Here is a 13,885-nt window from a genome sequence, read left to right as displayed (position 1 = left end):
CGATAGACACGACAGGTTTTAGAAGAGTATAGCGTTCTTAGTATGCGACTGGACAGCCCTTAGCGGAACTTGACAGAGACGAGGGGCACGTCGATGTCCTCACCCTCCTCATCCTCGCAGGCCACCACGATGTCGAAGTGCTTGCGCTTGGCGGGGATCGTCATCTTCGCCACCGTCTGCACCAAGTCGCTCACCTTCTGGTTCATGCGCTCCTTGTGCTTGGGGAAGATGTTGTTGTAGATGAGGCTCTGGCCGCACGACACGGAGTACGCGGTGAGTTCCTTCGCCTCGAACCAGTCGAGCAGCTCCTTGACGGTGAAGTCGCCCTCCAGGATCCAGCGGTCCCACAGGCTCCATTTCATGTCCTTGAATTCGAAGTTCTTGGGCGCGATCGGCTCGGCCATGGCGAAGAGCGGCAGCGCGAGGTTGGCAAAGGTGTTGCGGTACGCCTCCAGCTTGGCGCCGTTGAGAACCTTGTAAAGCTCGAGGCACACGAGGCCGGTGGCCATGGCGGTGGTGGTCGCGATGGCGGGGATAATTCTGCCCGCGATAAACTTAGCCTTGAGCTTATCAACCTCCGGGATGTCGTAGTTCCTGGCCCTCATGTTGGACAGGCCCGCGATCGCGTCCATGTGGAAGTTGGTGTCGTCATCCTTCTCAAACTCAATCACGGACAGGCGGTAATCTGCCGCAAAGCCCAAGCGCACCTGCTCGAGCTTGCCGAGAAGATCCTCGATGATGGCCTCGTCGTCCATGCCAAGACTAGCCGGAGCGGTTGCCTTGGGATCGGTCTCGATCTTGACTCCGCTCTTGGGCTTGAACTCGGGGACGTCAACCTTGGAGATGGCGTCGGCCATGGCAGCGTCGTCAGCGGCCCACGAGGGCCTCTCCAAGCCGTGGAGCTCGGCCTTGAGGTTGGCCATGGCGCGGATGAGCGTGAGATTGGAAGCATCATCAGTGCTGAAGTTGAGCGCGTGGGGGAACCTCTTGGGCGCGGACCAGAAAGGGGAGCCGGTGGAGGTAGTGGCGTCCTCGGGGAAGGTGAACACGAGCTGCGCGATTTTGTCGTGGAAGGAATCCTGAAACTTGAGCCTCGCCCAAGCCACGCACTCCTCGTAGGTGGAGCACTTCGAGGTGAGGAGACACTCGGCAGCCTTCTCGAGGTTCTCCCTTGCGGCGGCGTCGCCAGCCTGCCTCGCGGCGGCGGCGTACTCCTCGGGTTTTGCGAGGTACGCATTGGCCTCACCGGGGGATTTCTCAAACATGCCCTCAAACTCTGACCTGGCCCACGTGAGGCAGTGGTCGATGTTGTGGGGGAACGAGTGCAAGGTACACATGGGCGCCGACTTCTCGGGCGGGTCGCGGGAGGCGCCGTAGTTCTCCGTAAGGTGGGGCACCACCATCTGCGTGTTGCACTTGGTGCCGAGGGTGCCAGACTCGAGCAGGGGCTTGCCAAAGTACACGCACCTGCTGTCCACGTAGAGGCGCGCGTTGACGTTGTCGAGCGCGTTCACCACCACGTCCAGTCCCTGCCAGAAATCGTCGTCGAACACGTCCTCGGTGTCGGGGGAGACACGGTTCTGCAGCGGATCCACGTTGAGCGCACCGTTGATAGCCTTGGCGGCGTTGGTCGCGCAGGTGCTCTTCGCCTGGCCGATGTTCCAATCGCGGAAGAGGAACTGCCTAGAGAGGTTGGACTTCTCAATGACGTCGTCGTCAGTGACGGTCACCTTGCCGTCGGCGCCGCAGGACAGGCCCATGAGCGCAAAGTTCTTGATGAACTCGCAGCCAAGCGCGCCGGCGCCGACCAGGAAAATCTTCTGAGACTCAATCTTGCGCTGGATCGTCTTGCCGAAGCACGCAATCTGCGAGTCGTACCTGGACCCCTCCGGCGCGAGCTCGGTCTCCGTGAGCGTCTCCTTCGCGGGAAGGGACTCGACCGAATCGAAGTAGAACCACTGGTGCAGCGGGTGGAACTTGCCGGTGCACGCCTTGACAACCTCCTGACCGATGACGCCGCCGAACATGGCGCACATCGGGGAGAGGTATCCAGCCGCCGTCTTGGCAAAGACGGTGAGGACGCCGTCGGGGTCCACGTCGTCGATTTTGGTCGCAGGCGACGCGGCGTCGTTGATATCCTTGGCGCATGCCACCACCGCGGCGGCGTCGGAGTCGCTACCGGGGGTCGGGAGCCGCCCGTTCTTCACGGCAAACGCGTCGAGCGCGTTGAAGCCCACGTGGAGGACGGCGCTGCGGTCCAGCTTGGCGAAATCGGACAGCAGGAATTCGCCCGGATCCTCCATCGCGGCCGCGAGGGTCTTGAAGGCGAGCTTCTTGGTCTCCTTCACCTGCGTGGCGATACCCCCGCCGGTGTACTGGCCGTAAGCGGTGGTATCCTCCTCGAGCTCGAACGAGTGAGCCTTGACGTTTTTAATCCTCCTCGGGACTCCGTCGTTGAGCTCCGTCATGCCCTTTACCTCGGCGAAGAGAACCCTCTGGCCGTCCTGGAGCTCCACGCGCTCATCGTCCACGCACGTGACCAGCGGGGTGGCGTCGTTGGAGATGGACGCGACGATGCAGCTGTGGGGCTCCTCGCCATCCACGTCCAGCACGTCAAAGCCGGGGCCGAAGTCGCAGAAGAGCGAGCCAAAGACGCCGCGAACGTCGCCACGGATGAACGCGATGCCGTTGGCGTGGCAGAAGGCGTCGACCTCCTTGGCCTTCGCCAGGGGAACTTCGGTGCACACGACAACCTGGCGGCGAGGGAAAGAAAGGGGGGATATCGGGTCAGTCGGGGAAAAGATGGATGCTTTTTGTTGGTTCTGGTAGGGATCTCAGATCTCGGTAGGTCTCACCGTGTGCTGCTTGCAGAGGTCGTCGGTGATCTCGCCGGTGTTGACGGTGACGGTGACGGCGGGATTGAGTTCCTGGAGCTTGGCCGCGCACGCCTCGGCGCGGTTCTTGCCGACGTCGGCCTCGCTGAGGTAAAACTGCGCGCCCAGATCGGCGAGCTCGCACGCGGAGGCGTCCTGGATGGTGACACCCTTGACCCCCGCGAGGATGACGTTCTTGGCGATCTCCGCGCCCAAGCCCTTCATGCCGCAGATGAGGACGGTGGCGCCCGCCAGCTTCCTCATGCTCTCGCGGCCGTAAACCGCGAGCTGACGAGAGTGGAGATCCTCATCGATCTCGCCCGCCGCGGCCATCGTGTCGTCCGTTCCGTTTCCCGTGCGCTGCTTCTTCGCGCGCGCTTGCTGTGCCTCGGAGTCTCGTTCGGATTCTCTCTTAGCAGCCGCAGGTGACATCAAGAATTTATCGCGCAAAGTAAGAGCCTACCCTGCGTAGCTCAGGGGTTGGCCTCGGTCGTCTTCGGACGATCGCGCTTCTCGCTTTGGAAGCCCGAGGTCTGGCGCCTCAAGGTTCGTTGTGCGTGAACGCGTTCGAAACCGAATATCGATGAACGTCCGATCAAAATTTACCGATGAATTTCAAAACTGACCCTGTCTTTGATCGTCAGATGTGGCGTCGCGTCGACGGGAAAAAAGCGCCTGGCTGTGAAAAAGCGCCTTGCAGGAAAAAGCGTGCCACATTCTCATGACCGCTGCCAGCGCCGCCGCCTCGAGCGTCTTGCGGGTGACCCCCGCACCCGCCTCGAGGCCTCGAGCCTTAGTCTGTCCCCTTCGCGCGGTCGTCGCTGGTAAGGGATCGTACCCCCTGCCCGTCGAGGACGACGAGCGAACGAAGCGGGGAGGTGCGGCGGAGTCGGCCCCTCCGTCTTTCAGCCGGCGCGAGATAGACGACGAGCTTTCCAACCGCTGGATCGACCTGGACCCGGCAGGTTATTACTTGATCAGCGTTGACCACAACCGAGGTGTGATTCGTGCCGCGCACTTCCTGAACGTCATCGACAAGGAGGGCAGGGCGTGCGACCCGATGACGGGGGAAGTAATTCCCTGCGACGGGAGCTACAAGCCGGCGGTGCACAAAACCTTCAGCGGGCGGACGGCGAAGGAGCTCTCAGTGAAGATACTGGAAAGCGAGGAGGGTCAAGGGACGGTGACGATGCTGGTGCACGCCAACTATCTCGGGAGGGAGTTTCAGCGGGCAGAGGCGTGCCTCGTTAGCGGGGACAAATACGTCCAGGACTGAGTCACGGCAAATAGGTTTTTTAGCTCGGAAGTACCGTGTCATAGGTAGTGGACATCGTCGTCAACGTGGCCCGTCATATTACATTCACGTCTACGTTCCGTTGCTGTTTCGCGCTCGCCCCGCGACAGTCGCGTCTTCGTGACCGCCCGGGGCTCGGAAAACGACGCGTGAGAGTCGCCCGTTCCCAATTTTTAGAGGAAATAATCCGGGCACCTCTTCGCCGCGCTCTGCTCCTCCCCGCGCCTCGGCGCCGGGTCGAACTGCAGAAATTCCGTGTCCATGGTCTCGCTCACTTCCATGATCGCCGCCTGGTTGCCGCACCTGTAGCAATAGTTGGGCGCGGAGAAGATGGTCACGAGGCCGTTATCGTGCGTCGGGAGGTATCCCTCCATCACCAGCTGGTGCGCCCGCGCGATCATCTTTAGACCGTTCGCGTGGTTGAACTGCTCGGTGATGTCCTGTCCGAACGTGTAGCCCGCACCGCGCGGCGACATCCCCCACCCCGTCCTGTCGTCGGGGTCCGACCACACCAGGTCGCACACCGGCCCCTCGTGCGGCACCTCCTGGAACCTGTCGATCTTGCGGACATCCTCCAGCGAGTCGATGGACGGGCTCAGACCCCCATGCGGACAGAAGATCTGATTCTCGATGACCGCGGTGAGGGGCATGTAATCGAATAGGTCGGTGAACGCCTTCCAGATCCCTGCGTGACCGTACTTCCTCATGCACTCGTCGTAGAAGCCGTACACCTGCGTGATCTGCCGCGACTCGTGGTTGCCGCGGATGATGGTGACGCGATCGGGGTAGCGAACCTTGAGCGCCACCACTAGCGTGACCGTCTCGACCGAATAATAACCTCGGTCTACGTAGTCGCCCAGGAAGAGGTAGTTTGTGTCCGGCGCGTATCCGCCGAGCTTGAACATCTCCAGCAGGTCGTGAAACTGTCCGTGGATGTCGCCGACGACCGTCACGGGCGCCCTCACGCTGTGCACGTTGGACTCCTCGCTGATCAGACTGCGCGCGCGCTCGCACAGCTGCAGCACCTCCTTCTCCGGTAGGAACTTGTGCTCGAGCAGCGTCGCCACCATGGAATCATACGTGCCGTACTCCTCGACGTCGAGCTTGCCCATCTCGCTCCCTCTTCTCCTCTCCGTCTCCTCACCTACGTAAACCCCTCTCGCGGCGTGGTCGGAACCGAGATCCGAGCCGACGTTCGTGCGGACGCGCGGACGAGCTCGATCGAGCGATGCGGCCACGCGTGTTCCGTCGGTTTGAGCCTCCCGAGGGGAAACTCTCCGTGCTCCGCGCGCGTGAACGTGTGTCCCGGCCGCGCGTAACCCTGAAGGGTCGTGACTACGGCTACCGTTCAAACGAGTGGAAAAAAATCGCAGCTCCACCGGCCGCAAGTTTCTCGGAGTTACCAGGGGTTTACCTGATCTTGATTGCCCATAGGCAACTTTTGCGAATTCGACCCGGCCGTTTCCGACTCGAGGAAAGCGCGCCCGGAAAATCGTCGCGGAACCCGCAAAAATCACAGCGAAAGCGCAGACTGGCAGCGAGTTTTCTCATTCATCGTCGGCGAGGACTCCAGCGACGGCTCTAGCGCCAGAAGGGCGAGGAGGTCGATAGGGCAATCGGTCGATATGCCTCCGAAGAAGGCATCGGGGCTGACCGCCTCCAAGAAGCGGCCGCACGAGGCACCGGTCAAGGGTCGCAAGTCGTTCGCGGGAAGCAGGCAGAAGGTGGCGAAGGGCGCCGCCGCCGCCGCCGACAAGGATGACGACGCCGAAGGGGACGACATGCTCGAGGACGCGCTCGACGAGGACGACTTCGGCCGCAAGAAGGGTCGCAAGGGAGGCGACAGCGACGACGACAGCGACGAGGAGGTCAAGGAGACCGCCGACGAGAAGCGTCTGCGCCTGGCCAAATCCTACCTCGAGAAGCTCCGAAGAGAAGAGGCGGAGGACGGGTCGGGGTCCGAGGAGGAGGACGACGAGGACAACATCCGAAACATGGACAGCCACGACAGGCTGGCGAACAGGCTCAAGAACGAGGCGATGGCCAAGTCGGGCCGCGTGCGCCGGGAGATTGCGCACCGCGTCGTCGCGCCGACGCTCGACGCCGACTCCGACGTCGAAGACGAAGACGACGAAGACACAGCTGGCGACGCGTGGAGGGACGTACGCCGCGGGCATAAGCTGTCGGTGACGGGCATGGCGCTCACCTCGGACGATTCCACGTGCTACACGGTGTCCAAGGACGGCGGCATCGCCAAATGGGACATCGAGACGGGCGCGAGGACGCGGTTCCCCCGCGCGCCCCCCGCGGTTGTCGACCCGAGCCGAGGCGGCGGCGGACCGATGGCGCCGCCGAAGTGCGGCGCCGCGACGTTGCTGTGCTGCGCGGTGTCCCAGGAGCACAACCTGCTGTGTACCGCGGGTGCCGACAAGCGCATCCACGTCTGGGACACGCGAACCGCGAAGAAGGTGCACGAGTTTGCGTCGCACCGAGGCGCGGTGACTGGCCTCGCGATTCGCGATGGCACCGGGCAGATGTTCTCCTCGTCTACGGATAAGACCCTCAAGGTGTGGTCCCTCGACGACATGGCGTACGTTGACACCCTGTTCGGACACCAGAGCGACGTCCTGGGCGTCGCGCCGCAGCGCAAGGAGCGCGTGGTGACGGTGGGAAGGGACAGGACGTGTAGGTTTTGGAAAGTCGCCGAGGACTCGCAGCTCATCTTCCGGCCCGGCCCGAGCGGTGGTCAGCTCGAGAGCGTCGCGTTCACCTCGTCGGACACGTGGATCACGGGCGCGGACGACGGGACCGTGGCGCTGTGGTCCACCACCAAGAAGCGCGCGGTGATGGAGTGGAAGAACGCGCACGGCTTTGGCGAGGAGATGACGGGCCCAAAGTTTGCGACGGGAGATGAGGTCGACGCCGCGATCGAGTCCAGACTCGACGCCCAGGCGGCGTGCGGGATGCCGGAGGAACCGGAACCGCCCGAGGGCGTCGGCTCGTGCGGACGTTGGGTCAACGCCGTGGCCGTGTCCAAGGGTGGAGACCTGTGCGCGTCCGGGGCTGGCGACGGGGCGATTCGCATGTGGAGGGTGTGCGACGATCCGGGTCGGCAGCTCATGCCGCTTTTCGCGTTACCGGCGCGGGGTTTCGTCAACTCCCTCGCGGTGGCCAGCAGCGGTAGGTTCGTGCTCGCGGGAATGGGTCAGGAGCCGAGGCAGGGACGCTGGGGCAGGGACGCGCAGGCGAGGAACGGCCTGCTGATGCACAGGCTCACGCTCGAAGATTAAGACGACGCGATCAATTAGGCTCACCGCGTGGAATCGCGGATGATATCAACGCCGAGTCACTACTCTCCCTTCGCTCACTACCTGGCCACCCTGACGAGTTCGATATCGAATATCACCGTGCTCAGCGTGTCCCCCTCGCCGTTCGCCAACCTTGTCGGGTTGAAGATCGTCGTGTACAGCCGCTGACGATTGGAGAAGTCTCTAGGCACCGGCTGCTGATCTTTCGTTTGATAAGAGACATTTGGAGGACACACCACCCTCCTCACGCCACCCTCCTGCATGCCCAGCACGCCAACCTCCAAACCCCTGATGACCTCGCCCGCGCCCACCGTGAACGTGTGCGATTGAGGGAGACCGTCCCTGGTCTCGGCCCAATCGTCGCTGAACACCCAACCCTGCTTCGCGAACAACCTGCCCTTCAGGTTCACCACGACGGCGTCGCCTTCCTTCACCACCGCGCCGTTCACTCTCCCCGGGATGAGATCGACGCCCCGGACTCCCTCGCCGAGATCGCGCGGGGGCTGCCTGGCCTCCTCGGCGGACGCGAGGCCGGTGTGGAGGACCGGTGCGAGGAGGAGGACGTTCCGGCGCGAGGGGCGAGAGGGCTTGGCCGATGCCGACGCGGCGGGTCGGACGCACGCACATCGAGTGGGTCTCACCGTGGGCGCGAGGGACACCGCGGGCCGATACGACTCGATCATGATGTGCGGTGCTGGTCTGCGCTCCCATCGAGTCATTCGCGTGGTTGTTATCTAATCCGGCGCGGTTAATTTTCCCTCGCGAGGCATTCCCAGGCGCACGGCCCATGGAAGCTTTCGTGGAGTCGGTGGACGAGGAGGACCTCCGGGGGCCTCCTCCCGCCAAGGACGCGTTCTCGCCCATAGATCGACGCGTATCGGCGCCGAGCACCCCCGCGTTCAGCCCGGGAGCTTCGTTCGAGTCTCCAAAGATGCCCACGCCCTCGGCCAAGCAGGCGCTGCTGGCGAGGCTCAACGACGTGTCCATCCCGTCGTCGCCATGGGGCGCGGCGACGACCCCGCCCCACTCGCCCGCGGTACTCACACCCACGAGGCATTTCGAATCCACCGCTGCATCACCCGGTTGGGGACGAACCGGAGGCGGGTTCAGGAAGGTCGGAACCGAAGATTCCAATTCCGGAAAGGACGGCACGCTGAGGCTCAAGGAGACGATGTCGCCAAACGCGACGGTAAAAGTGTACAGCCCGGTGCGGCAGAACCCGATAGTGACACTGATGCACGATGTGGAGGCGATGGAAAAGAAGCAGGGGGAGATCGCGAGGAGGAGACGGGACAGGGAGGAGACGAAGCGACGGACGACGCGCGGGGAATTCGAGGAGGAGATCGAAATGCCGGATGGTCCACCGCTCGAGCCCGAAGGCTCGTACGTCCCGAGGCTACGACCCACCAGCTCCCCGTCCATCGTCAGGGTCCGCGGGTCCATACGCAAAGCCGAGGCGACCCCGCGCGTCATCGACGGCAGGACCCCGACCAAGGCATCCACCGAGTCGGCGCTGCGAACCGCGAGGGTGGTCCCCGGCATGCACCCGGTTGGCACCGGGGCGTCGTTCCTGGAGTGGTCCACGCGCGTGCCCGGCAAGCCGACCCCGCCAAAGCCGCGCAACCCGCCGGTGCCGAAGACGAAGGACCTGATGCGGCGACGAAAGCCGAAGAAGGTGCTGAAAAAGTCGCAGAAGATGGCGGTCGCGCGGTGGAAGCTCGCGCGGGAGTGGGTGCTCGAGAAGGTGCGAGCGGACAAGAGGAGACAAATCAGGCGAAACCTCGACGCCGTGCGGCAGAGGCGGGAGGACGAGAGGGCTGCCAAGGAGGCTGCCAGGGCCGCGGCGATCAGGGCCGAGGAGGAGGAACTGGACGACGAGCTCATGAGGCTGGAGATGGCGACGGATGCTTTCCAGCAGCTTTGGCTAGCCACGGCGGCGTAGAATTATGCGAATAGAATTATGCGAGCGGCGGATCTAATTTCAGACCCTGGACCTCAGCGCCTGGTCCTCCTTCTCCGCGTCGGCGACCCGCTCCGCAGCCTGATCCAGCAGCACCGACCCGAACCTCAGCGCAGCCGCCTGAGCCCCCGGCGCCAGCTCCGGCGCCAGCTCGAGAAGCTCCTTCAGCATCCGCTCGTCCATCGGCAATGACGGCGCGGACGGCACGGGAACCTCGCCGAGCACCGGGACGTCCACCCACGAGCTGGACGGCTCGGAAGACGTGGACGACTTGGGCGCGAGGCTGCTCACGAGTTCCTGGAGCTCGGCCGCCACGCGAAGGGTCTCGCGGTCCGCCTCCGTCTGTCTCGCCGCCGCGGTCAAGGGAGCGAGGAGCTCGATGGCCGTCGGCAGCGGCGGCCTCGCGGGGCCCAACGCCTCCGCCGCCCTCTGCTGCGCCTCCGCCAGGCCCACGAGGAACCCGAGAGCGGGCGCGGATGCCGCGGAGTTGACCGCGCTCGATGCCGCCGCTCCCGTGAACCTGGCCAACTCGCGGAGAAGGATATCCTGCGCGGGGCTGCCCTCCGGGGCAAACGCCAGCCGAAGCGCCTCCTTGGTCCCCTGCGACAGACCCGCGGACACCGGCTTACCATCCACAGCCTCCTCCTTGCGAGACTCCCTGACGTTGGTGATGGAGGAGTAGTTCCCAAACGCGTTGGCGAGCTGCTTGACGCGCTTCACGGAGAGCTGAGCCTTGGGACCGTTTTTGCCGTACAGGAGCTGCTCGAGCGCCCTGCGCGTCTCCGGGGTGTCGTCGGTGAGGAGCCTTCTGGCGACGTACGGGTAGCACTCGTTGGCGATGGAGTAGTTCTTGTCCGACGCCAGCCCGATCCCCTCGAGCACCGAGAACGAGCGGAGGATGTAGCCGAAGTAGGAGGGAATCTGGAAGATGTTGCCGTACTTCTCCTGGATACCCTCCAGGTCGCGGGTGAGCTGCGCAACCTTCGAGTCGGCGCCGCCCGAAGCCTCGAGGAACTTATCCCGCCTCAACTTCATGTCCTTCACGCCCTTGAGCTCCTTGCGAATCTCCTTGATCTTGTCGGCGTCGGGAAGCCCGAGCTCCGCGCGGAACCCCTCGGCGCCTCCGCCCTTGGCCAGCGCGGAGAACAGCAGCCCGATGGCGCTCGCGACGCCGGCGTCCTCCATGGCCTCCCTCTTACCCGCGGGAATGAAACCCATGGCGTCCAGGTCACCGGGCACAGCCTCGAAGTCCTTGCTGACGAGGTGCGCGATGAAGCTCAGGATGGCGGTGCGCAGGTCCTTGCTCACGGGCGTGACCAGGCCCCAGTCCAGGATGCAGAGCTTACCGTCGTCGGTGCGGAAGAGGTTACCCGGGTGGGGATCCGCGTGGAGCGTCCCGATGTCGAGCAACATCGCCAGGTAACTCGCGAGCGCCACCGCGCACAGCCTGGGCACGTCGCCCTCCTCTGACGTGTCCAGCCTCTGTCCGTTGATCCACCCGGTGGTGAGAACCCTTCGGGTGGACGCGGAGGGCATGACGGGCGCGGCGGTGACCACGCCCGCGAGGTCGGGTCGAGATTCCATCGCCAGCCTGAACCGTTCACCGTTGGCCGCCTCCTGCCCGTAGTCGAGCTCGTCCACGAACCTCCTGCCCCACTCGTCAACCAACCCCTCTAGGTCGGTGTTCAGACCCTTGAACCTCCTCCACGGCTCCGCGAACGAGCGGATGATGCCGACGTCGAGCGAGATGGCGACGAGCGCCCCCGGCCGTTGCACCTTCACCGCCACCTCCTCCACGGTCCCGTCCGGTTTCTTGAGCGTCCCGCGGTACACCTGACCCAGCGACGCGGACGCGATGGGCGCGGAACCGAGGCTGAGGTTCCTCGCGCCGGTGGGTCCGAGCTCCGCGGCGAGGATCCGCTTGGCGAGGTCGTCGTCAAACGGGGGCACGGAATCCTGCAGCGTCCGCAGCTCCTTGATGTAAGGAGCCGGTAGGAGGTCCTGACGGCTGCTCAGCACCTGCCCGAGCTTGACGTACGTGGGACCGAGGGAGATGAGGAGGTCCCTGAGCTGGATCGCGCGTTTCGCGTCCACCTCAGCCTTCTTCGCCTCGGGCGGGTCCTCGCCCAGGATCTTGCGGTCGAGCCAGAGCCTGAATCCGTACCCGCCGAGCAGAGACCCGGACCTGAGACCGCGCCGAAGCAGCACCAGCGGGCGCCGCTTGAAGTGCGCGTATATGGCGTCCGGGTCGTAGTTCTGGAGCTCGATGGGCTCCTCGTCGCCCTCGGCCGCGGCGAGCGCGGCCCACTCGTCCATGCCCGCGGTGGCGGAGGAACCGCCGCCCAGCGCCTTGGAACCGACGGTGGCCACGAGCACGAGCACCCACGCGACGTCCGGCACGGAGTCTATCGCGCGCACCAGCTCCTCGTTGGCTAACACCGCGTCCACGAGAGCGGTGACGCGCTCGCGAACGGGCTCCGGGACGGCTTGCATCGCGCCGTCGAAGGCTGCGCGGAGCCCCGTCGAGAGGTCCAACCCGGCGAGGGGCGCCACCGCGTCCGTCGCGGCTGCCGTGGCGGCGTCGACCGCGCGCCAGATTCCGCGCGAGAGCTCCAGTTCCGTCTCCTTGATCTCGGTCACCTTCGCGGCGATCTCCTGGGTGTTCAACGCAGGGGCGGCGCTGAACAGGCCGCCGCCCGCCGCGCGCACGCGGACGGCCCGCGATGAGCGCCGACGGCCTCGGAAGGCCGACCCCGCCTCGGCTCCCGCTGGAACCTTCCTTCCGGCGACGCGGCCGCGCGCCGCGGGCAGGGGAGTCCCAATCGTGCCGATCGTCGCGCACGGAGCGCACGTCACGCCCGTCATCGTCTTTGCGCCGCGTCAAGTGACCTCGGCGCTGGTGGACATACCATCGTCGACGTCACCAAAACTCTTGGCTGAGAACGCCCCGGCAAAACGTAACTGATTGCCATACAGATGAAATACGAAATACCGTAGATAATGGTGAAATACTGGACGCTTGATGACTACGACGCTGTGCAGAAAGGTCCAGCTGTCCAGAAATCTTCAGATTGCCCGCAAGGTGCCGAACACACTTTCAAGACCCATCACGACCATGGCGGACAGCCTGGTGGACCTGGGCATCCAGGATGCGCTCCGATACGTCAATGTGGACATCATCCCCAGTATAGTGACCGTGGCTCGGGACGTGATGATGATCTTGGTGACGAGCCTGACCTGTGTGAGTGGACCGCCCCCCGAATTCTCAAGCGCCTCCGCGATTCGCCCCGACCACCCACCTCTGACTCGCTCGCAACTCCCCGTCGTTCTCAGATATTCTTCGCGTACACACTCGCAAAGACGGAGACACTCGCGGCGGCCGTGTGGACCCTCGCCAAGTGCGGCACCGCGCTTGGTGCGTTCCAGCTGGTGTGGTCGCACTTCGTCGACCCGTTCATCCTCTCCAAGACCAGCAAGCTGGCCGAATCAGGACGAGGCTCCAGCGTCTTCGACCGCTCGCGGCGAAGGGAGGACCCGCTGGCGCACAAACGCGCGGCGAGGAGGGCGAGCACCAAGACCGGGGGGCTCGCCACGGTCGGGTCCCCACGCGGCGGCGACCCACGCGCGCGTTCCGACTCGCCGTCTGTTCGAGAAAACGTCCACGTCGTGCCGTACGTCGCCTCCGGTCTCGCGTCGGCGTCGTCGCCCGTGGCGCCCAGGGGCCTCTCCCTGGACGAGCTCAGGGACGGCACGACGGTGTGCATCGAGCTGAGGGGCGCGGGGAGCGGGAGCTCCGACGGTTGGTCCGAGGGTTTCCTGTGCGTGCACCCGTACCGCACGTACGAAACCGCGGGGATGATGGGAGCGCTGAACTGGGGCGGGCACCAGATGACGGTGACGCCGCGGGCGCAGGTGGAGGCCATGTGCGCGGACGCCTCTGACTCGGCGGATCACGAGAAAGAGACGGCGAGGTTCCTGTTCCGCGTGCATCTCTTCGGGACCGGGTGCGACGTGACGCTGCGGAGCGAGAGCACGGGAACTCTGGTGACGACTTTCCTGCAGGGGGTCAGGTTCGACAGGCGGAGGGTGGTGGCGTGGCACAAGCAGCGGTCGTCGAAGCTGCTCACCGCGGCGTCGGCGATGTTCACGCCGCCGGAGGGTGGCGCGCTGGAGGAGTGGGCGCTTCACCCGGTCAGGCGCACCCCAGACGGACTGGTGTCGGACGATTTTAGCGGAAATTTGGAGGAAAACGAGTCGCCAAACGGGCAAACGACGGCGACGCCGGAGTTTGCGCTGTGCAGGCCGAGGGACGGTACGTTCTGGGCGTACAACGCGTACGGCGACGAGATGATGGCGTTCACCCGGGACCTGGCGGAGGCGTCGCTGTTCAGGGTGCACCGTGCCTTCACCGATAAGAAGTGGGACTAGCTAGCTAGCTAGGGCGAGACGA

General features: G+C 64.6%; 8 protein-coding genes across 8 annotated transcripts; 4 read left to right on the top strand and 4 right to left on the bottom strand.

Annotated features, from left to right (window-relative positions):
- Positions 1-20: 20 nt before the first annotated feature.
- MICPUN_107000 (predicted protein) lies at positions 21-3,206 on the bottom strand (the record flags this gene model as incomplete). Its single annotated transcript, XM_002503534.1, has 2 exons — positions 21-2,753; positions 2,856-3,206. 2 exons carry the CDS (start codon positions 3,204-3,206, stop codon positions 60-62), a joined length of 3,045 nt encoding a protein of 1,014 aa, XP_002503580.1. The 3' UTR covers positions 21-59.
- A 388-nt stretch (positions 3,207-3,594) lies between these two features.
- On the top strand, positions 3,595-4,149 carry MICPUN_60030 (predicted protein; the record flags this gene model as incomplete). The annotated part of the gene is made up of 1 exon (XM_002503880.1): positions 3,595-4,149. One exon carries the CDS (start codon positions 3,595-3,597, stop codon positions 4,147-4,149), a length of 555 nt encoding a protein of 184 aa, XP_002503926.1.
- Positions 4,150-4,340: 191 nt separating this feature from the next.
- MICPUN_50969 (predicted protein) lies at positions 4,341-5,279 on the bottom strand (the record flags this gene model as incomplete). The annotated part of the gene is made up of 1 exon (XM_002503533.1): positions 4,341-5,279. One exon carries the CDS (start codon positions 5,277-5,279, stop codon positions 4,341-4,343), a length of 939 nt encoding a protein of 312 aa, XP_002503579.1.
- A 513-nt stretch (positions 5,280-5,792) lies between these two features.
- Positions 5,793-7,457, top strand: MICPUN_60028 (U3 snornp-associated-like WD40 repeat-containing protein; the record flags this gene model as incomplete). The annotated part of the gene is made up of 1 exon (XM_002503879.1): positions 5,793-7,457. One exon carries the CDS (start codon positions 5,793-5,795, stop codon positions 7,455-7,457), a length of 1,665 nt encoding a protein of 554 aa, XP_002503925.1.
- Positions 7,458-7,531: 74 nt separating this feature from the next.
- MICPUN_60027 (predicted protein) lies at positions 7,532-8,194 on the bottom strand (the record flags this gene model as incomplete). The annotated part of the gene is made up of 1 exon (XM_002503532.1): positions 7,532-8,194. The coding sequence occupies one exon, from the start codon at positions 8,192-8,194 to the stop codon at positions 7,535-7,537; it is 660 nt and encodes a 219-aa protein (XP_002503578.1). The 3' UTR covers positions 7,532-7,534.
- Positions 8,195-8,262: 68 nt separating this feature from the next.
- MICPUN_60026 (predicted protein) lies at positions 8,263-9,417 on the top strand (the record flags this gene model as incomplete). Its single annotated transcript, XM_002503878.1, has 1 exon — positions 8,263-9,417. The coding sequence occupies one exon, from the start codon at positions 8,263-8,265 to the stop codon at positions 9,415-9,417; it is 1,155 nt and encodes a 384-aa protein (XP_002503924.1).
- Positions 9,418-9,470: 53 nt separating this feature from the next.
- Positions 9,471-12,300, bottom strand: MICPUN_60025 (hypothetical protein; the record flags this gene model as incomplete). The annotated part of the gene is made up of 2 exons (XM_002503531.1): positions 9,471-9,486; positions 9,536-12,300. 2 exons carry the CDS (start codon positions 12,298-12,300, stop codon positions 9,471-9,473), a joined length of 2,781 nt encoding a protein of 926 aa, XP_002503577.1.
- A 250-nt stretch (positions 12,301-12,550) lies between these two features.
- MICPUN_60024 (predicted protein) lies at positions 12,551-13,863 on the top strand (the record flags this gene model as incomplete). The annotated part of the gene is made up of 2 exons (XM_002503877.1): positions 12,551-12,676; positions 12,769-13,863. The coding sequence occupies 2 exons, from the start codon at positions 12,551-12,553 to the stop codon at positions 13,861-13,863; spliced, it is 1,221 nt and encodes a 406-aa protein (XP_002503923.1).
- Positions 13,864-13,885: the final 22 nt, after the last annotated feature.

This window comes from Micromonas commoda, chromosome 7 (genome assembly GCF_000090985.2).
Source record: "Micromonas commoda chromosome 7, complete sequence".
In the NCBI taxonomy this organism is placed as follows: Eukaryota; Viridiplantae; Chlorophyta; class Mamiellophyceae; order Mamiellales; family Mamiellaceae; genus Micromonas; species Micromonas commoda.
This window is presented reverse-complemented; position numbering and strand designations above follow the sequence as displayed.